Here is a 26,213-nt window from a genome sequence, read left to right as displayed (position 1 = left end):
GCCACCTTAGGTGTACGTGGCTGGCGCCTTAGCCGGTTGAGCTATAGGTGCCGAGCCGGCCACTGCCTTTTTATCCCACAGTGCCACCTTTTCTTTCTGTCTTCCTTCTGTCTGTCCTCCTACCCTCTGCCTTTTCTTCACTCTGTTTCTAACCTTTTTAGGCCAACTCAGTTTCCTCATCCCCTGGACTTCACTTATACCTATTTGTCTGTGTTGCTTGGCCCGTGATTGGCCTTAAATCCTGCCTCTGGTGCTCCCCAGACTCCATGGACTCGTGTTTCTCAGGAAGAGGCTTGTGAAGGAGGTCTGCTTGATCGTTCCATTTTCACCACTGTCCTGGAGACCTTCACACTTGAACTCTGAGAGTAGCTACCAAGAGTGGAGCCTGGATCCAGACTGGGATCCTGAAAGCCTTCCTTCTGTCCCCACAGGTAGAGCTCTCAGGGCCCTGCCACAAGCCTTTCCTGCAGCCCTAGCACTCCTGCCTGCACTTTTGGCTGTGTTCTCCTTGGCCCTGCTTGCTGGTCTCACTGTGCTTCTTTCCCACGTTGGGACTTAGTTCAGCCTCTCCAGTTGGTTCCCAGGGGTAGCTTTCTCATAGCCTTGCTGGCAGCCGCCTGGGTATCCTGACCCCTGGGCCTCTCTGCCCTCCTGCCTGGGCTTTCTACCTTGAGTAGAGATCTGCCTGGTTCTAAGCTCTGGGATGGGGCCAAAGCCTTGGAGCATCTGCCTTAGCCCTGAACCTGTTCCAGAGGGTCTCTGTTTTCCTGTTTCATCCTTACTTCCAGCTCCCTTCATCTTATAGCTAGCTTAACTGCCTCCTAAGTTCCTGAAGAGGGTCTCCAAGAAGTAGCTGCTAGTATTATTTAGCCCCAGTGCGTGCGTGCGTGCGTGCGTGCGGAGCAGGCCCATGAATTGCATCCTGGAGAGGACAATGAATTCCTCAAGGCCCCATCTAGTAAAGAAGCTAGTGAAGAAGTGGCAGTGCTGGGATTCAAACCCAGTTTGATTTCAAAGCCTGATACCTTTTCCTAATTCTAGAATTGTTGGTCATAGATACTTCTACTTCTTTGCTCTGTCATCTGTGCCCTCTATGTCACTAGTTCCCCTCTTCGTGCCTTTGACCCTGATTTGAGAATGAGGTCTTTTTCTTTCAATATACTCCAGAACCCAAGCCCTCCCTTAGTCACATCCTGCCCTTGACTCTTCACAAATTTGAGTGTGCTTCTTCTGTCCTCAAAGTGCTTTCCTTCAACCCTTTACCCCACTAAACTTTTGGAAAGCCAAGCACATAGAAGCCTAACTGTTCCTGGGATGGTGTGGTTTTGTTACAGTGAGGAGTGAGGGACAGGACATGGGCCATTTTGGTAAGAATGAGGACTTTACTCAGCTAGAGTGGTGGTTTCTGAGAAGCCACCCTAAGTCTCCCCATATCAGCAAAGTGCCCCTCAGTTGTGGCTTTTGACTTGAGTTATATGAAGTTTTCTGTCTAAGATTTCTTACTCTGACTGGATTCTAATTCTGGAGGTTTACCTCTGGCCATAAGCCTTGGCTTCCTGTGCCACTGGAACTAAGTTCTTTTCCATTGTCTCTCACCTCCTGTATGGTACCCACTTCCTCAGACCCTCTGCTCTACATCAACATTCTAGAAAGATCTGATCAACTCATTCAAGCCAAAGTTTAAATAGCTGGGGCTAGGGCGCCACCACATACACCAGAGGTGGCAGGTTCAAACTCAGCCCGGACCTGCCAAAACAACAATGACAACTACAACCAAAAAATAGCTGGGCATTGTGGTGAGTGCCTGTAGTCCCAGCTACTTGGGAGGCTGAGGCAAGAGAATTGCTTAAGCCCAAGAGTTTTAGATGGCTGTGAGCTGTGATGCTACAGCACTCTACAGAGGGTGACATTGTGAGACTGTCTCAAAAAAAAAGTTTAAATAGCTGGATATGGGTCAACGAGATAACAGATACAGCCTTTTGTGTGTTAATGTGGCATTTTGGACAGCACATGGGTAGGTCCTTGTGGCCCTCACACCAGTTCTGTTCAGAAGAAACAAGGCAAAGGGCACCCCCATATGTAGAATTTGCTACTGTTTTTCTGTGTTTCTCATGCCCTTTTTCAACTCTCCTCCCTGGTCTATAAAAGAAGTCACTGCCACAATTGCAAGATAGAGAAATAATCATTTTATCGTGCATCAGACTATGTCATGGAGATGTCACAATGGCCTTAAGAGCCTAGTATAAAAATTGGAGGATGAGGTGGGTGGAGGTGGCGGAGTCGGGTAGCAGCATCCAGAGCTGGGGCGTGACCAGCCCTAAGCCTCAGAGGACATCACCTTTCTCATGGGACAAGACTAGTGGAGAGAGATTTGGACAAGATGTGGACCCTCTGGCTAGTTTCCAGATTGTGTGGGACCAAGAGTAGGTGGGCTATGTCAGGCCTCTGTCCATTCCTCTTTTTCATTTGGTATAGTTTGGAGCTGGGCCCGTCCGAGGAAGCTACTTTTTCCTGTGGCTGTGGATTCCTTTGGCATTTGTGGCACTGGTGGTGGTAGAAATCTGGTTTCTAGTGGTTCCTAGAATCTGGTCTGAGTGACCTAGGTCACAACCTTCAGAACCCTGGGGGGATTGGCTCTGAGGAGCTCCTTGGCAGGCAGAAAGGTGAAGCCTTTGAATGGGCACAGACTACTTCTTCCTGGGAAAGTGCCTATCATATCAGCCTGGACCCACTATTCCCTGGGGTGGGGGAAAGTGGCTCAGCTCTGTCTCTGGAGGGAAGGGGTCCTTTCTATTCCCTTTGTCTGGGTTTGGCCTCTGCTAGTAGGGATAATACTTTGCCTGGGCTGAGTGGACAGCTGAACAGAGCCTGCCACAGAGGGGCAGTGGGCCCAGCTCGGCAGCTGTGGTGACACTCAGCTCAGCTTTCCTCCACATCAGAGCTGGCCTGTTCCAAGATTATCCCCACATTTGAATGTGGCTCCAGCATCTCACTTGGTTTTGGCCTCCTCCTTGGATAGACATTGAGCAGAGATCCTGGCTGGGGGCCAAGGGTGTTGACCTTCTCTTCGTGAGGGAGCCAGGACCAGGAGGCACAAACCACAAGGCCCAGAGAAGAGTTCCTGCAGGCTGGATCACATAATCTGAAGCTGGGATTTTTGAATTCCGCCACTGATTCAGGAGCAAAGAGCTTTGGGTCTGGGAACCCCAAATAGGGATCCTTGAGCTCAAGACCTCAAACCTGGAACTTTGTGCTCGGGCAGCCTGGAAACTGGGTTGATGAGTTGGGAGCCCAGCTGAATGGCATTTGGGCCAGGGCCAGGTCTTGCTGTGTGTGGGTCCTGCTCACAGGTCTGGGCTGGACTGCTGATGGTTTGGCTGTTACATACCATCAGGCTCAAGTTCTTGGTGCTGTCTCTCGGGGAATCTGCTGCAATTCCCATGGTACCTGGGACCTCAGACCTGTATATCTTGAAGGTGGGGCCACCTATGCTACTGAGACTGCACTAGCCAGCCATCCAGTGAGCCACCTCTTTCCTTAGAGCCTGTGCCCTCAGGAGTCTGTGGTGTCTGGCTCCTGGGATTCCTTGCTGCTTTTCCTCCAGCCAGAGCTTCCTCCACAAGGCTCCAACTCAAGAGACCTACAGTTTCTGTGCCTTTAGGTACAATGTGCAAGAGAGGAGCCTTGGCTGGAGGGCTTTTCCGGACCTGTGTCCCCTTCCAGCTCACTGTGGGGCCTGGTGAGCATTGCTCTGCTACAAAACGGGCACAAGCGGTCTCATTTTGTCTGGGTCTCAAGACTGCAGTGACCATCAAATGAGATCTAGCTGCCCCTGTGAGGGCCTGTGCAGGGCCTAGAACATAGTATTTGCTCAATAACTTGTGTTATTAAATAAGATAAGGGAAGGGACTTTATTGCACAGCCTTTTCCTCCCCGTGTGTATGATTTTCATTTTCAGTTTCACAGAGGAGCAGCACTGTGAGGAGGCGACTAGAGGTGTGACTGCAAAGACCTAGGTGGGACCTCTGATAGAGGATGGCATCCTACACTCCTGCCTAGAAGGGTCTGGGAGTGGGGAAGCTTCTGCTCCCTGGGGATAGGCCGGGGCAGGCTGGGCTCAGGGGTGGGACTGTATACTTTTCTTGCCCTCACCTTGCCTGCCCTTTCCTGCCTAGTAAGACCCAAAGAGATTGAACATCTAGCTGCCTGTGTGAGGGCTGAAATGAACCCTTTGCCTTTTGCCAGTATCTGCCCGTTCCCTTTTCAGGGACTTTGAGACACAAGGCTACCAGGCCCAAGCTGCCAGGAGTCCATGTGTGCATGCATGGTTGTGTGTGTGTATGTTGGGGAGATGTGAACTATTTTCCAGGGAGTATGATTTCCATCAGGAGATGGCATCTGTATTCCCTTGCCATAGGGCCACTTCTAATACTCCTTGTTACCCACCTTAAGTCTGCAAGTAGAAAAGTTGACACAGATAACATCTGAGTGGTCAGTGGCAGCCCCAAGTGGACAGCCAGAGGCATGAGCAAGGTCCCTTTGGTCAGTGGCAGTCACAAAGGCCCAGGCTTTGGGGAGGCCCTGGTTGGTGCCCTTGGGATTGCCTACCTGGTTTTGGCAATAAATAAAATGAAGGACCCAAAAACCAAACCAAAACAAAAAATACAACCAGTATCTCTTGGGTAGGTGGTGGGAGACTGTTTAAATTATTGGCCTTCCCTGGGCCGCGCGTGAGGTGGCTGCTGGGCGCAGGGCTGGCGGGCAGTCATCGGCATGTGTGCAGCTCCACGAGCCGCTGGCACTGCCGGCACTTGACGAAGCAACACCAGTGGAACTTGCAGCTGCAGCGTTCAGCCAGCTCTACTTGCGCTGTGTGGAAGCCACGGCCACAGCACAGCAGCTCACAGCCATCGATGGCCTTGGACGTCTTGTTGCACGTGCGGCCCCTTGTGCCCAGTACACCGCTGCGCATGTCCTGCTCGCAGAAGTCTGGGCTGGGCTCCAAGTATACCAGGTCCTCATCCGTGTGTGGCTTGAACTGTGCGTTGCGAGGCACCAGTGCCCTGGAGGAGCCCACACGGCGTGGCTCCACCTCGGTGGCGCCATCGAACTTCTCCTTCAGTGCGTGGCCCACCTGGCGGAAGGGTGGCACGGCTCGCCAGCACGTCTTTACCTCACAGGAGCCCGACACCCCGTGGCACTTGCACTCCACCCGCATGTGTGTCAGGATGGCCTGTGGGAGAGGGCAGTGGAGAGGCGCTGTGAGGAGATGGCAGTGGCAGGTGCAGAGGGGCCTGGTGGCCAATGGGGAGCATGGACTAGGGGCCCACAAGTCAGGGCCCTGGACCAACGCAGCAGAGTTAGATGTATCCATATGCTTTTTCTGTATTAAGTACCTACTATATGCTGCCAGGCTGGGCTGGTAAGAAATTTTGAGGACAAGATACTATCCCTGTGCTTGGGGTACTCGTAGTTCTTGGTGGAGAGACAGTAAGGGTAGTGTGCTATGAAATAGAGACAGATGGGGAGGACACTGCACTAAATCTTGGCAGGAGCCTTGGGAGTAGGCATCAAGAAAGCAGGTGGTGGCCAGGAGTGGTGGCTCACACCTATAATCCTAGCATTCTGGGAGGTGGATTGCCCTGAGCTCAGAGGTTCAAGACCAGCCAGAGCCAGAGTGAGACCCTGTCTCTACAAAAAAAAAAAAGCTGGGTATTGAGGCTGAGGCAAGAGAATTGCTTAAGCCCAAGAGTTGGAGGTTGCTGTGAGCTGTGATGCCACAGCACTCTACCGAGGGCCACAAAGTGAGACAAAAATAAAAAGAATAAAAGGAAATTAAAAAATAAATATATAAAAAAGCAGGCAGTGTCGGTGGCACGTGTTCTCTCTGGTGACACAGAAGAGGTCAAATCCTAGCTTTGCTACTCCCTTGGGGGTGTGTGTGTGTGACAGGGATGGACACACATATGTACATATGTATGTATGTATGGGGTCACTTACACTCTTCTATAATACCTGCTCACCTGTCTGCCCCCCTCAACCCCCACCACTCAGCCTGTCCTCTGCCCCACTGGCCTACAGAAGGTGCCTGGTACTGGTGAGAGCCTGAACAAATTATTTTCCAGGTGGCTGTGTGGGGGGTGTGTGTGTCATGGGGCCCTGTTGTACCATCACTGCACGTGGTGGGGGTACACATTACCTTTCTGCCAGCCTCATTGTTGTGGAGGTTCATGAGGGCCCGGCTGGATGAGGCCCCCTTGCTTCGCTCCCGCACGTCTACAAAGGACTGTGAGAAGGCCACACCATAGGCGATGTTGTCCGAGCATCCTGACCACTGGAAGCCTGGGGAGTGGTGGGCACAGGGAGTCATGGGTGAGTGAGGGCCAGGGCCCCAGCCCTGCCCTCCCACTCTGGCCCCACCCCCACACCTACCCTGTGGGCTGACCCCATGTACTGTCCGGTCACAGCCACACTTGTCCAGTTCCCCACTGCTGCATGCCCGTGTCACCGCAAAGGCCACACCTGCTGAAGAGATGGCGTACACGAAGGCCGCCTCCCGAGTCCCTGTGGGAGGCAGAGGGAGGGCAGGACTGGGTCCCAGGGTTCCTCCCTGTGCCCTCCTTTGTAGGGGGAGGGGCAAATGGGGCCTCTTGTGCTGGAGGCCATGTGGGGAGTAGGAGAGGTGGCAGTGGCATGCCAGGCACTAGCTAAATCCGCTTCCTCTGCACCGGGCGCTCTCAGGCTCTTCGCATATGCCAGTCATTTCATCCTCACAGCCACCCCATGAGGCCAGTGCTGTCGTTATCCCCATTTTACAGAGAGGGTAGGCAGCTTGTCCAAGGTCATACAGGACGTGTTGAGATAGCAGTCTGGCTTCAGAGCCTGTGCTCCCAGCTCCTGTGGGATACTGTTCTCACACCTGCTCCAGGTTAGTGACATTCTCGTCATTTCACTGAAGGCCAAACAGGCTTGAAGAGGTGAATTGATGGGCTGAGACTGCAGAGGTAGGGAGTGGCAGAGCTGGACTGTACACCTGGGTCTGGTTTCCTCTTTTGGCCTGGTCCCCCGCTGGCCCCACTGGGCTCTTAGGAACCCCCCCACCCGCCCCCACCTCACGATCCTGCCCTGGCCTTTCCTCGGGAGCTGGGCTCATTTTGAAAGCATCTTGTTTCCTTATAACTGAGTAGAATGTAATGACAGCTCCTGCTACTTAACCCCTACAATGGCTGATGACTGGACACCTATTCTGCAGAAGCCTTTCACAGATGGTGAAATGCAGGGTCAGAGGGGAAGGGATTTGATCCCAGTCTTCTGGCCAGGAAGCGACAGAACTGGGCCTTAAGCACAGGCCTGTCCGCCTCTGCCCGGGCCTTCTCAGTGATTCTATTTTGGTGGAGCACGTCCCCTGCCTGAATGATGTTTTTATCCTCCCAGAAACTGTGCCTCGGGGGTGTAGCTGTTGTGGACTCTCTTTCTGGGGGTAAGAGGGAGTGTGTGTGAGTGGGAGTGCGCATCTAGTTGGGTGTGTGACCGGACAGCAGGCCCTGCTCCTCTCTCGGCCCTGTGAGGGCCTCTGTGTGCTGTGACTGTCCTTCTGTCTCTTGCCGGAGTGTCTGTGTCCGCAGGAGTGGAGGGGGCAGGCTTTGGCCCTGTGGTTGGCAATTACCTCTGCGACACCCAGGCCTGTGCTCTTGGCTGCCCTGGGGAGCAGTCACCGTGGTCAAATGGAAACAATCACCTCCTGTGTGCCCATGTCTGTGGACAGAGGCAGCAGAAGCCGAGCACTGGGGTGGAAGGCAGCTCAGTCTCAACCACTCAGGACTCCCTGTTCTTGGTTCGGCCTTTGAGCTGGGGATACTGCCTGTCACCCACTCTCTACTGCCCACTCATTGCCCCTGCTTGGCCAATTTGGGCCAGCGTTGGGGGGATTGGCTGGAGCAATGGAGCCTCAACAGCCTGAGATGGAATCTTCTCCAAGTTAATCGAGGTTAATAGCAGGATCATATTGGTTGGTTTTATGCTGTGGCCGCCCAAAGAAAGACAACTTCAGTTTCTGGTATTTCTGGTATTTCCAGGCCTGAACCAGCACAAATCTTTGCCCCAAAGACCAAGGGGGAAGGGAAGTCAAAGCAGGAGATAGGGCTGATGGGACTGGGGGGATAGCCTCAGCTTAGGCCTGGTGTGGTTCCCTCCTCTGCTGTTCTGGGTTCTCAGACTGCCCTGGCTCAAACTCAGCTCCAGGCTGATACCCCCTGAATACTGGGGGCCCATTGAGGGCAGAGCCCTCAGGGAGGTCTATACCTCATTCTCTAAGCCAACATCATCCACCAAGACTCAGGGGAACAGGACATCAGTTCTCTCAGTTTAGAAGTGAGCCTGAAGGAAGAGATTCTGGAAGGACGATAATAACTAGAGCTAAAGCTCATATGGAGCACTTACTATATGTTGGGCACTGCTCAAGCACTTTACATAGATTAATTTATATACGTGTCACAGTAACCCTATGAGGTAGATACTTTTAATCCTCCTTTGATAAGTGAGGAAACTAAGGCACTGAGTAGTGAAACAACTTATCCAACAATACCCAGCCAGGAAGTGGTGGAGCCAAGAGTTTGAACTTAAGCATTCTGGCACCAGAGTTCTCAGCTTGGATGCTATTCGCCTCACAGAGTCCCTAAGCCCTGGGCACACACATGGCAGGTGACCTCCCACCTCCCATGACAAGCTAAGAAGGGCATCCTTAGGTTTACCCCAAATATCACAAACCCAGTTCTTCCTCCCTCCTTGCCTCCCTCCCTTCCTTCTTTTTCTTCTTGTTTTTTTCTTTCGAGACAAAGTCTCACTCTGTTGCTCAGGCTGGAGTACAGTGGTGTCATCACAGCTTACTGTAACCTTAATTTCCTGGGCTCAAGTGATCTTTTTGCCTCAACCTCCCAAGTAGCTGGTACTATAGTTGTGCACATGCCTGGCTAATTTTTCTTATTTTTTTCATAGATGGGGTTTTGCTATATTGCCCTGGCTAGTCTCAAAGTCCTGGGCTCAAATGATTCTCCTGCCTCTGCCTCCCCAGTAGATGGAACTATAGGCAAACCCCATTACACTTGGCTAATTCTTAAACATTTTTATTTTTATTTATTTATTTTTTTTTTTGTAGAGGCTGGGCATGGTGGTTCACAGTTGTAATCCTCAGTCAGCACTTTGGGAAGCTGAGGCAGGAGGATTCTTTTTTTATTTTTTATTTTATTTTATTATTTTTTTTTTGAGACAGAGCCTCAAGCTGTCACCTTGGGTAGAGAACCATGGCATCACAGCTCACAGCAACCTCCAACTCCTGGGCTCAAGCGATTCTCCTGCCTCCACCTCCCAAGTAGCTGGGACTACAGGCGCCCGCCACAATACCCGGCTATTTTTTGGTTGCAGCCGTCATTGTTGTTTGGCGGGTCTGGGCTGGATTCGAACCCGCCAGCTCAGGCGTATGTGGCTGGCGCCTTAGCCGGTTGAACCATAGGCGCCAAGCCGAGGCAGGATGATTCTTTGAGACCAGCTCAAGCAAGAGCAAAATGCCATCATCTTAAAAAAAAAATTATAGAGATGAGTTCTCACCATGTTTTCTAGGCTGGTTTTAAACTCCTGGCCTCAAGTGATCTTCCTACCTTGGCCTCCCAAAGTGCTAGGATTACAGGCATGGGCCACCCCACCTGTTCTCTGAGGGTTCTTAAATGGGGGATGGCAGTTCACCTCAACACAGGAGGTGATGTCCAGCACAGGAGGCTCTAGAGGTCCTGGAAGGTGTAGGCAAGCCTCTGTGCCCCTAAAGCTGATGGCAGCAGTTCCTTCAGCCTTGTCTGACTGACCCTGGGTTCCAGCCCTTTGACTATAGTGCTTTGGCCTTCCTGGCTGCTCTCTTCTGTCCAGGTGCCCAGGCTGGAGTTCTGCTTGCTTGTGGAGGACCTAGCAGGGCCTGCTGTCCCTAGGGGCCACCTAGCCAATCAGAAAGAACTATGGTGTGCCTGCGGGTGTTGCCACAGAGCTTCCCACAAGGGGTGGAAGCAGTTCCCTGGCCAGTAGCTTTGCCTGTTCCAGCAGCAGGAGGAAGGCAGTCCTCATCTTATCTTTTCTAAGGTACCAGCAACCCTCTTCCTTTTCCATACCCAGTTCCTTTCTTCCTGCTGTTTCTTCCCAGAGCAGCCTTGTTCTCTGACTCCACAGGTCTAAATCTTGTATGCTCTCTGAGTCTGGCCTCAATGCCGTCTTTCCCAAGATTGCCTGAGGTTGAGGATTCAGAGTTGCCCTATAGATCCAATAACAGCTACTTCTTTTGAGGGCCTACTGTGTGTGCCTTCCTGTAAGTTGTCTAAGGCTCACAACAACCACAGCAATCAGGTGCACACAGTTCTGTTCTATAGAAGAAAAAGTCAGGCTCAGTGGCTTGCCCCAGGGCCCCCAGGCAGTAAGTGGCCAAGAAAAGACTGGAGTTGAGGCCTGTCTGACTCAAGACCCAGCCCATGTTCTTCACAGTATATCATTTGTGATGGCTGTCCCAGATGGAGGAATGGAGGACATTTGAGCAGGAAGGAGTGTTTCTGGGGTGGGTGTCCTGGTAGAGGTGGGGCAGGGCAGGCATTGTCTCCCAGCAAAACCTTACCCCCTCCTCCAGCCTCTTAGCCCCAGCCTGCCTATCCGGTTTCCTTTACTCACTCTCGGATCTGCAAAAGCCTGCCTTTCTTTCAAACCACCTCCAAGAAACCCCTTTGGGTTTGAGAGACAGTATAGTAAAGAATAAAGGCTTCGGAGCCAGACAAGGTTGTGGTAGATTCTCACTAGTCCTGTGACTTTCCTCTCCAAGTCTTGTGCCCCTGACTCTAACACGAGGATAGCAATGCTGCCTTGGCAGGCCAGCCCTCATACCTCTCCACATCCCCTCCCACTGCCTCAGCCCTGTGGGGCCACTAAGCCCATCAAAGGCATCATCTCCCTGAATCCTCACAGAGAGGCGGGTCCTGGGATTATTCCCATTTTATAGAAAGAAGTACATAGTTAGGGCATGGGGCTTGCCCCAGGTCTCATAGCCAGGAATGCTCAAGATCTGGCAGTCACTACTCTGCTTGCTGAACCTCCTTTCTCACCTGTAAGCCGGGAGGACAGCATTGCAAACTCACAGAGTTGATGTGTGGATGACCTCAGGTGAGACAGCACACCAGAGGACCTTAGCAAATGGGGCCTCCTTTCTTCTCTTAGGTATGGCCTAGATGCCAGGTGAGACCTGTTAGCTCTGCCCTCCTCCGTGCCTGAGGCCAGGACCCCAGCAGTATAGCTCATGCATGTAGGCAGTGGCTCAGCCCCCGAGTCCTGAGAGCTGGGGAATGTAGGTGAGGCCTGCCTGCTTAGGGCACTGCACATGACAGCAACTGGTGACACTGGGTGCCCTTCTTAGACCTGAGTCTACAGGAAGTGCTTCTCACACATTGTCACTGAATCTTTATGACAACCCCAGAGGTGAGCATGTGTGTGGTCTTGCTGACAGGAGAAGACACTGAATGAAGCACAGAGGTGTGAAGTCACTTACCCAAAGTCATCTTGGCCCCTATCCGTCCCCCCCACCCCCATTTGCCTCATTAGCAAACCCCTGGACTTTGTGAGCGCAGTGCTGCTCTCAACCTTGGGGTGGACAAGTGCCTTTTCCTCTGGGTCAGTGCAGTCCAAATAAGTTTTCCAAGAGGGTTTTTACTGAGGAAGAAAGCCAAAAATACAAAGATGAGGAGTTAGATGAGCAGGAAGTGCTCAGACTCTTTCTGCACACTTGACCGAGATCTGCCAGTGTGACTGGCCTGGTCTCAGGGTCCCTTGACTTAGCTCCAGGGGACAGGACACTTGACACAGCACTCAGACTTTAGCCCAGAGCAGGTTCCACCCAGGCCTGGTAGGATTCTCAGTGTCCCCCCAGAACTTGCTCAGGCAGGACTAGGTCCCCTCCTTGGTTGCTGCCCCACAGGTGAGGAAGGCACTTGTCAACTGGTCCAGAGGACCCACGCTGGCTTCAGGCCAGTATTGCCCCTTTGAGTCCTTGCCCTTGACCTGCTTTCTGTCATTCATGACATCACTGACTGTCTCCTCTATGCAGTTTTCACCTTGTGCCAGGAAATAGGTAAATGAGCCCTCACTCTTGTTGAAGAGCTCAACACATAGTGATGGGGGAGTGGGGTCAGGTGGGCTCAATCTAAAAGGTGCGACAGAAACAATATGAACACAAATGATTTTGGGGAAAATGTGTGTGTGTATCTCTATCTCTGTATAAATGGAGAATAATAGGGCAACAGGTGGAAATGGTTGGTGAATCTAGTAAAGTATAGGAATTCCTTGTACAATTTTTGCAACTTTTCCATAAGTTTGAGATTATATCAAAACAAAAAATGGGAAAACAAAGGAAACCCCCCTAGTGAGAACAAAGCTCTTTAGAGCTCAAAGGGAAGAGCTGGGAAGGCTTCAAGGAGGTGGGGACTGCTGAGCGTGAGAAGGGGATTGAGTATTTGGGATCGAGGAAATGCAACAGTGGGGCTGTGTGTGTGTGAGAGAGAGAGAGAGAGACAGAGAGAGAGAGAGAGACAGACCGACCTGGTATATGAAATCTTAACTGGTCCAGCCACCAATCCATCCAAAGCGCACTCTCTGAACCCCCACTGTGTACAAGGGCTTCCCAAGCTCAACATCTGCTATTTGGGGCTGTTCCCAGGGCCCCATCCACCAGGCAGTCCTGGGCCCTCAGTAGTGGCACCATCATCTAGGAGATCCTCTACTACCAGGCTGCTCGCTGAGTCTCTGCTTTTTTTCTAGCAATGCCAAGCATGACCATGCCTTTTTGGCCCCTGCCAGCTCCCAGGAGAATGGTTTCCAAATTTCTATCACAGTTGGTTTCCAACAATATCCAAATGGTTTGCCACAAGCTGAGCACCGTCCAGGACCTGGCCTTCCAGGACCATAGGTGCCAAGACAAAGGTTGGCCCCAGCAACCCCTTTCTGCTGCCCGATCAAGCCCAAGGACCCTGTTGACTGTTGGTGGCTCAGAAGTGTCAGTTTCATGCTCAGAAAGTAGGAAAAGAGGCAGCTGATTTAGGGCACTTCCATGAGGGTAGAGGCTTGGCTTATGACCTCTCAAGAAGCCTTCTTGTTCCATAGGACACTTCCTGTGCCCTGGGTCATCTTCCTTGGGCTTAATATCTTCTCATGTTCCTGGTCTCAGCTGAGGGCTTGCCTCCTCAGGAAAGACTTCACTGAGCACCCAGTCCTTGCCAGGGGAGTGCCTGCCTTGTGTTCCCACAGACACTCCTGGCCCCTTCATCACAGTGTTTCCTCATTGTGGATAAGAGCAGGATTGGCTGGGCTCAAGTCCTAGCTTTGTCACTTTCTAGTTCTGTGACCTTGGGCAAATTACATAACCTTTATGTGCCTCGGTTTCTTCCTTTGCAGTATAGAGGCCTATCATAAAGGGCCTGATCCATTCCCTTAACACAGTGTCTGGCCCATGGTTAGTGACAGGTATGCAAGCCACCACTCCTACTGTGTTGTGGTTGTTTATCTGTCTTCCATCTAGACACTGAGCCCAACAGGAGAGGAGCTGGGTGCTGTTCTTTCCTGAATCTCAGGGCTGGCCATGCAGGAGGTGCTCAGTGTGGCCAGTCAGGTGTACAAGGGAGCAAGGTAGGCTCGAGTGCCTGAGGGTGAGTGCTAAGGTGGAAGGAGCACCAGGCTGGGGGGCTGGGCCCAGGTCTGAATCTTGACTCTGCTTCTCCCCCGCTGAGGAGCCTTGGGCAACTCAGCCCCTGCCCCCTGCCCAAGCCTCAGTTTCTTCCTTGTCATAGGAGGATGGTGGCTCCTGCCCATATCCCATGAAACCAGCACTGACAACACTGCACACTTACGAGTGCTGCACAAGTGGACGGCAGCGTCCCCTCTTCTACTGTCCATCCTTCCCAGACTCGCCTCCTGCCCAGATGGGCCCCCTCTTGGTACTCTACACTCTTCACATCCTCGCTTAAAGCCCTGCACTGTTTGTGCTTCAGAAATCTCTTAGAATAGTTGGGCCACTCATGAGCATCTTATTTCCCTGGCATAGGCTCCTCCCACACAGCCCCTGCAGGCCTGTCCCTCACCTTGTGTCACCACTTTGCCGAAGACAGGCAGGGAGTCGAGTGTGGAGCAGTTCCAGCGCCGGTTCCGGAACTGGTACTGGCATTCCTCGATGGCGAGCTGGGCCCCACGGCGCACAGAGTCCATGACCTCCAGGTTCCGCTTGCACATCTGCACCTGCCTCTGGATCAGGCCCTTGAGCTTCTCACACGTCTCCTCCTCCGAGATGCTCCCCACTGATGACAGCTTGGCCAGGTACCTGGGAAACGGGTGGAATGTGTTATAGAGCCTGCCTCCTCCTCTGCCCAGGCCGGGCCCCTGGGAGCTGACTTGTCCCAGTGACTGGCCCTGGCTCCCGACTGCTCTCTGGATCCAGCTGTTCTGGTGGGGGACCAAGGGCATGGAAAGTCTGTCTTCCACAAAAAGGCCTCCATCTCAGGTTAGGCAAAGCAGGCAGCAGCAGCAGGGGAGAAGTTGACAGAGCCCTCAGGGGATCCCTCCGTGCCCTGGTGGCCCCTATACCAGTACCTGTGCCCCAGACATTGCCCCAGGTCTGGCCATGGGCTCCAGCTGTTTCTGGTCAAGATGCCCTTAGCTGGAGGCTGGAGCTGCTGTCTTCTCTGGGCCTCCCTTTCCCCATCCTGGGCAGGACCCCCAGTGTTCTCAAGCAAGTGCCGGAGCCAACTTCAATCCTTCAAACCTGTGAGCCTTCCTTCTGCCTGTCCTCCCAGTGGCATTTGAGGGGCCCAGGAAGGCTCCATCTCAGCTAAGGACAGACCCTCTGCACTTAGTAAGTGCTCAGCGAATGAGGGAACTCACATTCACTGAATTCTTACTATGTTCAGAGAGGTGAGGTGACTGGCTCAAGGTCATCCAGCTCTTAGGGGCCCAGAGGCTTGTGCTCTAACCACTGCCCTCCAGCCTGCCCCCACCCTTCCACCAACACTCCTGGCCAGGCCAAGTGTGCCTTGCAGGTGGTCAGGTGGCAGCCTGACTGGGAGGAAAGCCTCCCTCTCCTGTAGATAGGCCTTCCCTATCTTCAAGTGGAGATAGTGGTTTCTATTCCAGAGAGCTGCTGTGAGGAACAGATGTGATTTGATGTGGGGATGACCCGACCAGGTGCCAGGTCACTGTGAGGATCTGTCCCTTCTTGGAAGCATGGGTGGGCAAGTGGGAAGTGGGTGATCTCAGGCTGAGGCAGTCCAACCCGCTCCCCCCGACCACTGTTTTTCTTGTCTCCCAAGGGCCTCCCTGTCTCTCTCTCTCTTCTCTACCTGCTCCTGTCCAGGGATGCACAGAGATTGGCAGTGTCCTTCCCGGGAGCCTGTGACCCTGAGGGGGAGACAAGGGTGAGAGGTGGCTGAGGGGCAGAGGAAGCTGCACCTTGAGGGGAAGGCACCCACCCACCTCCTCAGCCCCCCTGGGAAGGGCTTGCCTATGGAGCTAGTCACACCTGCTGCTCTTGGCCTGCAGGGGGCGCCAAGAGTCCAGCTACTGGCGATAGGCCAGGTCCATGTTTGGGAGCCCATGGGTATCCCTCAGTGGGGGATGAGGTGTTGACCTTATGTTGGATCCTTTCCTGCACAGACCCAGGTTTGGCCTCTTAGAGGAGAATGGGGCCCCTATTCCCTCTGGGACATGAGGCACAGAGCTGGCCCATCTCCAACTTGACCTATATTCCCTCTGCATCTGGCCAAGGTGCTAGGTCTGGCTGTGCTGGGCCCTGGCTTCTGGTGAAGGGAGATGTCCAAGGGCAGGGGACCTCCAGGCAGGGGGAGCAGACTTGGGTGCTTGGCTAAGCCCCCTACCCACTGTGACCTTGGGCAAGCCCCCTACTCCCATTCAAAGCCTGTGTCCTCATCTGTATAACAAACTAGACAGACCTTTCTCACTGTCAGAGTTGGGGGGGGGGTGTCTTCTTCCTCTGGGCTGATAGATAGAGTCCCTGCCATTGAACAGGAGTGAGATGGACCCGGGAAGCTGCCTGCCCTGCCCTAGGCTCAGAGCACAGCGAGGGGAGTCAGGCTGAATGACAGTCGCAGGGGCTTAGGATGAACTGCTGGGCTGCCGTGGCCGTGAGTCACTGGGCCAGCTTCCAGGAAGGAGCTGAGCAACCTCTTCCGTTGGCACCAGTGCCCACCTCCCGCCCCGCCTTCATCTGGCATGACAGCTGTCCCCTTCCGTACACTTGCACCCAGCCCCACCCATACCCCTACTCCCCCAGACCCCAGGGTCTTGCCTGGGAAGGGCTGGGAGCCAGAGGAGAAAGTTAGGACCACAGGCACTGCAGGCATCATAGGCCCTTGCCCACACATTTTCTGTTTGCTGGGCCTGGTACCAGTGCCTGGCCATTGCACAGATGAGCAGGCTGAGGCCTGCAGAGGAGAATCAATGTGCTGCAAGTCCCCCAGCTAAGTGGCAAGCTGCAGTGCAGCCCGACTGACTCTCAGATGCCTTCCTTTCTACCTAGCTGTGGATCTGCCCAGTTTGCTGGTGAGGGGGACAGACACTACTCTCAGTGTCACATCTGGCCTGTGGCCTCTTAAGTGCCTCACACAGGGCATGATGCATAGGTGTTTAATAAATGCTCCTGGCATGGATGGAGGGTACTGTCCTACAGAGGTCCCCTCTGTTCACCTCCTGATGGAGTGCTCAGGGCAGGGAAGATGGGTGAGCGGGGGAGGAGAGGGCTGCCTTGTTTTTCAGTTTGCTGAGGGCTTGGAGACCTGTTGGGGTGAGGATGCATCAGGAAGCTTCTCCGAGGGCCCAATCTTTTCCTCAGAGACATGGGTGCTACTTGCTGACCCTCAAACTGGGCTAGGCTCAAATGTCAACTGCACAAGCCATCCCTGGGGGTGACAAAGAGTAAGGGCGTGATGGTGTGCCAGACCCAGCCTGTGGAGGGCCTTGACCATCGCTGCTGCTTCTCTTGTCCTGGTCGCACTGCCCCAATTTAGGCTTCTTCCTGCAATCTCTGAGCACAGGCTTAGTGATTTGCCACCTGCTGCCCTGGCCACCCCAGCCTCTAGCCACAGCCATGCCATCGATTAAGTTACCCCACCAGCCCAGGCCTCCACTGCCAGCTCGTGCCCCGATCTTCTCAAATGGGGGCTGCAGGTCATTCAGGCTCTTCCCAGCAGGCCCTCCCTGGCCCGGCCCGTGCCTGCAGCCTGCAAGGCTGGAGGGCCCTGGCCCTGCCAGGGAGATCAGATCCTCTCAGCCACCTGCTGTTTTCATTAGAAACTAAAATTAGCTGGGCTTGTCCCAAGCTTTCCCAGGTTTGCTTGCTTTTTAAAAAAAATATACAAATTCCTAGAGGAAAATCTGCACCTCTGCCACTCCTCTCAGCTCTTACTCTGCACGTCAAGAGGAGAGGGGACGGGAAATAGCTGGAGCGTTTGAGAGGCCAAGCAGATCAGTGTCGTGGGTCCTGGCCCCGCGGGTGTCCAGGTGGGGGCTGGGACGCCAGCCCAGGCCTCTCTGCCCCCTCCTTGTGGCCTCTCTGCCTGCCTGGGCCACATTTAGAGCCTCCTCAGGAGCGGTCGTGCCTGCGATACCAGGGAGGAAGGAGGCCAAGTGGGCGTGGGGGGGAGCCGGAAGGAAACGGAGTGTCTGCTGCAGAGAGGGCCGCCTTGGGAGATGCAGCCTGGGTGGAAGGAAAGTAATCACAAACCCCTCCAGGACCATGTCCTTATGGGGATGGGGTTGGTGGGAGAGGTACCCTGTACCCCAAGATCCTTATCACACCAGCACTGGTTTTCAGGTCTTTGAACATTTCTATAATCATAGTCAGTATCCTGCTTTTCTCCCCTCCATCATGCCCCTGCCCCAGAGACCCTTATCCTTCAGCCTAGAAGACACTTGGGACACTGACAGGCTGGGTCAAAGTCCCATCTCTGTTATTTGAAGCAAGTGAGAGGACACCTCTGCACCTCAGTGTGTTCATCTATAAAATGGGGAGACTGGTAGTTCTCACCTCGGGAGGATTAACTGAATTAGATGTGCTCTTATCGTAGCGTCGTTGTAGTTCCTCCTTATCAAGGCGCTTGCCATCACTGTTGTCCTCACTGCCCTCCTCCCAAGGCCTCTCTGCAGTCCCTGGAGCTGCCCCTTCTGCTGATGCCAGACTGGACCAGTGCTGGGTTTTGTGCATTTGGTTTGCCTTTGCTTGGCTCTCTCAGCCCTCTTAGACCTAAGCTCCCAACCTTTTTTTTCAGCTGAGTATATCTGACAAGTGGGACATTCTCCCACTGAGAATAGTGGGTGAGTGACTTCAGTAGCTGTCCTGACTGCAGATATTCGACAATCTCTAGACAGTTTTCAGAGTTAGAGAAGGTGCTTCCTGGTGATTCTGGCCTGTTAGTTGTATGTTGCAAGGGCTGGAAGTACGGGAGGTGGGGTAGGAGTTGTGGCACTGCTAGGAGATCAAGAGCGAGGGACACTGTGGCAGGGACAGTGGCATCCAGGATAAGCTCAGGTGTGCCTTGGGATTTGGAAATTGTGTGTGGGAATAACAGATGACCAGAAGCATGGATCTTGTCTTCCCTAGTCACTTGTGCCATTCAATCAATAGTCACGTGCTTCAGTATGTCCCTATTGCAACAATGTAGGGTTGGCCAGGCGGGTGTCTTGCTCTGCATTTTACAGATGAGAAAACTGAGAGGCTCAAAGAGGTATGTCTCTTTGAGGTCATGCAGCCTGTAGGGTGGTCAGCATTTGAAACCAGGTCATTCGGGTCCCTATGCCTGAAACTGGCTGGTGAGGCTCCAAAGACCTGAGGGAGATGGCCCGATTCTTCCCTGGATGGGTCTTTCTAGAGCTCCATGTCTTTTCTGAACCACAGTGAATGTGTCTAGGCTGCTTTCAGGGGAAAGGGATGCTGGGGAGGGGATGTCACAGTGGTTATATAGCTGCCTGAATGGTGTTGGGACCACGAAAGATGTTGCTGCTGGTGCCTAAGACCCCTGGAGGGGCAGTAAGTGAGGAGGGATCAGCTTTAGAGACACTCGGAGTGGTTTGGCAATAGGAGGTGCTCCTTTACCCCTCTTATTTCCAGTCTTAGTGATCCCTCTCACTTACTGTGAGAACTCTCCTTCTCTCCCTGAGGCAGGTGCAGCTATGGGGGGTGAGTGGGTGTCATATTTAAGGCACTTTCTGACCTCACCTTGCCCCCTAATTTGCCAGCAGAGAGCTGCTCCTTTTCAAAGACCCATCTGATCCTTGTCCCTAGAAAGCCTTTTTTGCCCTGTGGGGCCACTGAACCATTGACCCGTCCTCTCAGCTCAGCTGCACCTGGGGGTGGGGAGCCAGGAGAGCCGGGTGAAACCCCAGCCGAGCTGTCCAGAGCCAGCGCTGGCTTCCTGGAGCGAGGCTCTGTGGCTCCAGGTTTCGAGTGAGTTCCTCAGCTTTGGTGGATCCCTTCCAAAAATTCGATCCTGAAAAGCCTGTGGCTCAACCCTCACCTGTACCCCAACCAGGGCAAGTGGGAAAGCCTTGGTTCCTTCCTTGTTCTGGTTGCTCAACACCCCTGCAGAGAACGACTGGCTAGGGGCTTGGGGCTGCAGATCTATTTCATCTGCTGCAGAGAAGGTTCTGGGAGGACAGTCTGGGATGGAGTTCAGCTCTCTCATCTATATGCTGGCCCTAAATGCCTAGCCCAGTTTGGGATATTCAAAGTGCTCAGCATGTTTGCATGGGGCATCCCAGCCACTCCCCTGTATGGGGGCTCAGTGTCCCCAATAGAGAGTTGAGAACTCCCCTCACTCTGATGTCCTGAAGCCCAGGGTGCCGGCACAGCTGACTGACTGATCCCTGACTCAGGAGGGAATACTCTGCTGTCTCCAGTCCTGGGGGAAGAGTTTCTGCAATTATAGGGTTTGTGTGTAAACAGAGTAGGGTCTGAAGGAACCATTCAGAGGCACTGCAGGAAAGAGGCCCCCTGAGTCCCATCAGCATTCCCTGCTGTCCTAACGGGCCTCCCAAAAGATCCATGTGAGCTGTCGGGAGGCTCCTTTCCTCTGGAGAACACATCCTTCCCTCCTTCCATCTACCCCCCTGCTGCTCTCTTCTCGGACCAGGTCCCCTCCACGGCAGGGGTTCTGACTTGGCAGGGAACTTTTAAAACATAGTTTCGTTTCAGTTTGCCAGGAGATGGGGGAGGCAGAGGGGGGTTTGGATAGGGGGAGAGCTGGTGGGGTCACCGCAGGGAGCGAGCCTTCCCGAGTTTGGCTGAATCATAGAAGATGCAGTTCAGGACTCAGAGATAAAACCTGGCAACTCCTGTGGAAATCTGGAGAGCAACCTGGGGTTGCAGCTCTGCCTTCCAGCTGGGCTCCCCTTGCGGAGCAGCTCCTGCAAGCCCACTGGAGTGGAGGGGTGACTGGAGAGGCCATGGTGGGTGGCTGCCACCCCTACCCGGCCTCCCTGGTCAGTCTGTGCCCTGTTGGCCCAGCCCAAGCCCCTCTTCCCAGAGTGAGGAATGAGGAGAGGCTTGGTGCAAATGCTCAGCTTTGCAAATGCACCCACAGGGCTAGAGTTGGGCGAGTTTCAACAGGTTTGGGGAGCACTGTCTTGTCAGATGCTTGCTGAGTTGCTCAATTGCTAATCCAGGGTTGAGGGAAGAAAATCAAACCATAGCAGACAGCTGGGTCGTGACTGCTGCCTGAGCAAACCCCTCGGGCAGAGCCTGGTCCTGGGGTGCAGCAGGCAGGGTGGGGGTGGAGATGAGAAACACTCAGTCCTAGCTGAGGTGTGGGGGTCAGAACAGCAAATCTGTGGGTGACAGCCACACTTCCTGACAGCCACTGCTGCACCTTTTAGTATCACCTGAGCCTCAGGGCGGTGGAGCGGAGCCTCCTACTCCAGGTCTTTGAAGACGGGCCACCATTTGACAACTTAGAACCTCTAGTGAACAAGCCTGTCTTTCATTCATCCGTCAAATATTGACTGAGCACCTGCTACACGGCAGGCATGTGCCAGGCACTACGAGGATATTCAGAGGTGTTTATGCCACGGCCTTGGCCTCCAGATGTTTATAACCTTGTAGGAGCAGTGATGAAACCACTCCACTGGACCAGAGAGCGACAGAGTATGCCATGGTTCTCCGGGCAGGGGATGAAAATCATGAGATTTGGATATATGACAGCAATACAAGTTCAAATCCTGCTTCTGATGAGCAAAATGAGCTTGGGGAAGTCCCTGCCTGCAGGCCTCTGAAGCGGGTCTGAAAGTATATACACTACACTCCTCTCTTCTAGAAAGGAGGGGGGCTGGTGTAGTTCAACCAGGATAATGGGTGTGAAAGACCTCTGTAAACCACCGATTCCCAAGGGGAGTAGGGGGTAATTTTGTCCCCATTCTCCCACCCCCATAGGTACATTTAGCAATGTCTGCAGACATTTTTGGTTGTCACCTGAGGAGGTGTGCTAAGGGTATTAGTAGGTCAAAGTCAAGGATGCTGCTAAATGTCCTATAATGCACAGGAAAGACCTGCAACAAAGCATTATCCAGCCCCAAATATCAATGGTGCAGAGGCTGAGAAATCCTGCTGTGAACTGTAAAGTGCGGTGGCTGTGCTAGTGACTGTAATTCACTGTCCAGAGCCATGGGAGGAGCTATAAAGAGAATGGTTTTTACTATTTTGAGGATGATTCTAGGGGGCGGTGGGCCACACCTTTACCTGCGGGGCTAGCACTGCACATCTAGGCTGGCTCTGCCCCACTCCTGCCCCAGCAAGTTGTGTGCACAGAGCACCAGGCACATGGGAAACTTGGGATGAAGATATGCACCTGTGGGGACTCACAGCCAGTCAAGCTCCTGATGCCTCCTTCGCCGCCCCTAGTGGCACTGAAGAGTGCTTTCAGCAGCAGCTCCTCTGGCCAGCAGGATTGGCCAGCGATCCAGGCTAGGTCTCCCTGGCTCTGTGGGCTCTTGTGGGGGCCCTGGTGGAGCAGGGAGGTGGCGGCCTAGGTCCCCACCTGTGTCAGATCACAGGATCTGGGCAGGACAGTTTGGGATAAACAGGGCTTGGGATCCTGTTTGTCTCTATTAACAGGGACACGACCCCACAGCTCACTGACAGCAGCCCTTGCTTCTAGCAGCTGCCATGACCCCATTTCCAGCAGTGTGCCTGGCACTGTGCCAACATGCTACCTCCATGGGCTCACCCTTTCCTCCCAGCTGCCATTGCCTGCCATTTGTACTAATGGGTACATTTTACAAATGAGGAACCTGAGGCTCAGAGAGGTAGCCTCTCAGCTGGGCAGTAGCAAAGCTGGGACAGGTCTCATGGCTGTCCCAGAGAACCAGTTCTTAGCTACTCTGCTGCCTTGCCTTGGAGCATAGCAGAAGCTCCTGTCCCTTGCCTAGTTGGCTTTTGCTAGAGCCCCAGCTGATCACATATTGCCTTTCTCTGGGAAATCCACAATACTGAAACCTTAGCTTATCTATTCACTAGTTCTTCTCAGTACTTCTATCTGGGCTTCATAAAACCTACTAAGGACTGTGACCCAGAGGGAGAAGGCGACCCACCCAAGGCTACCCAGCATGTGGTGCAGAGCTGAGACTGGAACTCAGGTCTCCTGAGTCCTGGCACAGCTTCAATGCTGGGGGTGGAGGTGGGGCATTCAGAAACATTTCTGAGCCCAGGTCTGTGGCAGGGCAGCCTCTGGGCAGAGGCTAGGCTTCCATGAAGGGACTGTTTTCCTCCATCCATCCTCCCTCAGTGGTGGGAGCTGCCATGCTCTAGCTTCTAGCTTCTCTGGGCTTGGCCAGGCCTCAGGCTGTCTTCTTGGCTCTAAGCTCCATCCTGCCCAGCAGCTGCATGTAGCAGGACACCTGGCCTCCCCACCAGGCCACCTGCCCTTCTGAGACAACAGACAGCACCAGCCTCTTGCAACTGGCCAGCTGACCCACCCTGGACTGAGGCCTAACTCCAGGTAGTGGCAGGGGAGGGGCACCCAGGCCTTGCCCCTGGGTGAGTGCTGCCAGCCATCCTTTTGTGGCCAGGCCTCCAGCAGGCCTCACACTTGAAAAAACACAGCACCAACTGCCATACCTGAGTGGCATCTGCCTGCCTAACACTTTTCCTTCTAGAGGCAGCTTTTGACTCAGACACTTCTGCGATTTGCTAGTTAGTTAACTTAGAGCAATTACCTCAGTGATCCCCAATCTTTTATCTGTAAAGTGGGATTTTTTTTTTCTTAGAGACAGAATCTCACTTTGTTGCCCTGAGTAGAGGGCCGTGGTGTCACAGCTCACAGCAACCTCCAGCTCTTGGGCTTAGCCAGTCCTCAAATTATGGCCCGAGGGCCACATGTGGCCCACCTAGGACATTTATCTGGCCTGCCGGGTGTTTTTGCTGCCATTGGCTGTCCTGCTTAGCAGCCAACTTGTCCTGGGCCGGCAGTCTGGCCCTCCAACAGTCTGAGGGACAGTGAACTGGCCCCTTGTTAAAAAAGTTTGAGGACCTCTGGTAGGCGATTCTCTTGCCTCAGACTCCTGAGTAGCTGGGACTACAGGCACCTGCCACAAAGCTCAGCTATTTTTTTTGTTGCAGTTTGACTGGGGCCAGGTTCAAACCCGCCACCCTTGGTATATGGGGCCGGCCCCCTTCTCACTAAGCCACAGGCAGTTTGGGATTTAAATGTTGTCAGGATTTAGACAGTGCCATGGGAGTTGTGATAATATTCGTTATGGTTACGATTCTACAATTTCCAGGCTTATCTGACCTCTGTGGCTGCTCTGGCTCACAGTCAACTCTCTCTCCTCTGACAGGTGTGTAGCACATACCCTGTTCCACACATTCGTGGTCTTGCTTCCATCATGTCTTTCTACCTAGAAGCCAGGCTCCTATTGTCAGGGGCCAGGCTGTGACATCTATTTCCCCCAGAGCTGGCCTATCCCTGACCACTTGGAGGTTGGATGGAGGCTGATAAATAAATAAATTAAATGCCACAATAAAATAAATACCACACCCTCCCTAGACATGTGCCCACAGTCTCTGCCCCATCATAGCCTCTCTGGTTTGCTGGGATCCTGGGAGGCCCCTTACTCCTCTTGCCTTACGTTGAGCAGAGAGACCCTTAGTTGGAAGCTGGGGGAGGAGTGGGAGTGAGCTGGGTCATCCAGAGACCTGCTTGGTGGCAACATGAACCATCACTGTTGCAGAGAACAGGTTTGCCAACCTCTCTTCTCTCTCCAGGCCACCCCTCCTCACCCCACCCCCCAGGGCGCAGGCACAAGAACTGAGCTGCTGGAATTCCCCATGGTTTGTGTGACCCAAAGAAGAGGCTGCTTTCCTGGCTAGGATTCTGGGCTTGGACCTGGCTGAAGGTGGGTCCCAAGTCTGGGATGGCTTTAGGGAGGGGAGTAAGTGTCATTGCCCGGGAGTTGGAACACTTGGGTTGAGTTCTCAGCTCTGGGTTTTGAGCAAGTAGCTTTCTCTCCCCAAGCCTCCCCAGTTTCCTCATCTGTAAAATAAGCCAGAAGACTAGATGCTCCTGAAAGACTTCTCCGCTGCAGATGTCACTGTCCACCCTGTGTCAGACACTTTGATTGCCACTTTCTCCCCTGCTTTTCTGCAGTTCTCAGGCGCTGAGCAGGTCAGTCTCAGTTCTTGCTCCTCCTGACAATCAGCCCTGTTTTGGAGACCCTGGTCCTGAGCCTGTGCATGCATGAAGAGTCAGCTCCAGAGACCCCAGGCTCCTCTAAGTCCAAACTAGCTCCCCTCCTCTGGCTCTGTGACTAAGCCCCACTCAGGGGGGTGGCCTGCAGGGGGCAGTGGGAGGAGGTGGAGGTACCCTAATTTCTCTCAGCTCTGCCACTGCTCCTGAAGTGTTAATCAAATTAAGGCTCCAAGAAAAACAAAAGCTCTGCAGCCACCTCGGGCTGCCTTGGAGTCACTTGCTCTCAGAACAGCTGGGAGAATTCCACATCACCTCTGTCCCCCAAGCCCTGGGTGGCTCTGACCCCAACGAACACACACCCCTTCCAGCCTGAAGGGCCCCGGCTGGCCACAATGACCTCATAGCAACAGCCATTGGACACTCTGGGCAATTTCATGGGAGATATTTGTTCTTTGGTCTTGATGCAGAGAGAATTTTTTCCTCTCTCCCTGTCTCCATGGAAACCCCAGCTACACTGCTGGCGATCCCCCTTCCCACCCCATGCTTTTCAGATCAATATTGGAGCTTGGCTCCCCACTGGCTGCCCACAGAGGATGGCGGCAGAGCTCTGGGCAGGAGGGATTGGGGCCAGGGTTAAGCCTGGGGCATGGGGAACCATTACTGACAGGGGATGAAGGACGGTCCTCTTGCTCCCTGTTCACCCGCTCACTGGAGCCCCAACCTTTAGCTCTCCTGGCCCCCTCCTTTAGTCTGCCTCTCCTCAGCGAACTTCTGCCCCTTCCCAGGGAGCCCCCTGAGCACAGACTCAGTCCAGAAGAAACGGGTCACCAGTGGTTACCACCCTGCCTCCTTAGTCGGGACACAGGGAGGTGGGGGCTGTTGTCCTCTTGAAGGTCTAGACGGAGTTTCTTCCTGCCCCAGGGAAAACCAAGGCCCGGCCAGCGCCAGTGCGTGCTCTCCGGAGGCCCAGCGTCCCGGTCCCTTCCCTCCCATCCCGTTCTCCCGCCCCCATGCAGAAACAGGTCCCTGCACGCCTCCAGCCCAGCCCGCAGCACTGCGCAGCTCGGCGCGGGGAGCTCCCTCCCGAACTTCTCCGGATTAACCTGCTATTATGTCCCAGAACCCTTCCCGGCAATGGGCTTCCTCGGAGACCTGTCAGTCCCGCTGGACTGCACTCGGCGTGCAGCACCCCTCGAGGGCCACCGCCCCGCACTCGCACCCCTTGCGCCCTCGAGCACCCCGGGCCGCCTATGGGTGCGAACGCCGCTACCACCGCTTGCTGCCTCTGGAGCAGAGAGCCGGACCTGGGCAAGAGGGAACCTGGGGTCTTCAGACGTAGGCTCGGGCAGTGGCGGCCGCTGCAGAGAGAGCGGGCTGGTCTCCCGTCCCGCGGCCAAGACACCTGCCGGCGCCCCCGCGCCCACTGCCCCGCACCGCCTGGCACCGGCCGCTGCCCCCGAGGCC

The 26,213-nt window shown here is 54.0% G+C and overlaps 1 protein-coding gene across 1 annotated transcript in view; it reads right to left on the bottom strand.

The window, feature by feature from the left end:
• Positions 1 to 4,342: 4,342 nt before the first annotated feature.
• Positions 4,343 to 26,213, bottom strand: part of WNT4 (Wnt family member 4) — a 23,000-nt gene continuing 1,129 nt past the window's right edge. The window contains exons 2-5 of the mRNA XM_003783815.2: positions 14,148 to 14,383; positions 6,433 to 6,564; positions 6,200 to 6,342; positions 4,343 to 5,233 (exon numbers count right to left, since the gene is read on the bottom strand). Of these exons, the coding sequence (XP_003783863.1) occupies positions 4,766 to 5,233; positions 6,200 to 6,342; positions 6,433 to 6,564; positions 14,148 to 14,295 (891 nt within the window). The 5' untranslated portion in view covers positions 14,296 to 14,383 and the 3' untranslated portion in view covers positions 4,343 to 4,765. The remainder of the gene's footprint in view (positions 5,234 to 6,199; positions 6,343 to 6,432; positions 6,565 to 14,147; positions 14,384 to 26,213) is intronic.

Source organism: Otolemur garnettii, unplaced genomic scaffold, assembly GCF_000181295.1.
Source record: "Otolemur garnettii isolate 467f Iridium unplaced genomic scaffold, OtoGar3 scaffold00009, whole genome shotgun sequence".
Classification (NCBI taxonomy): domain Eukaryota; kingdom Metazoa; phylum Chordata; class Mammalia; order Primates; family Galagidae; genus Otolemur; species Otolemur garnettii.
This window is presented reverse-complemented; position numbering and strand designations above follow the sequence as displayed.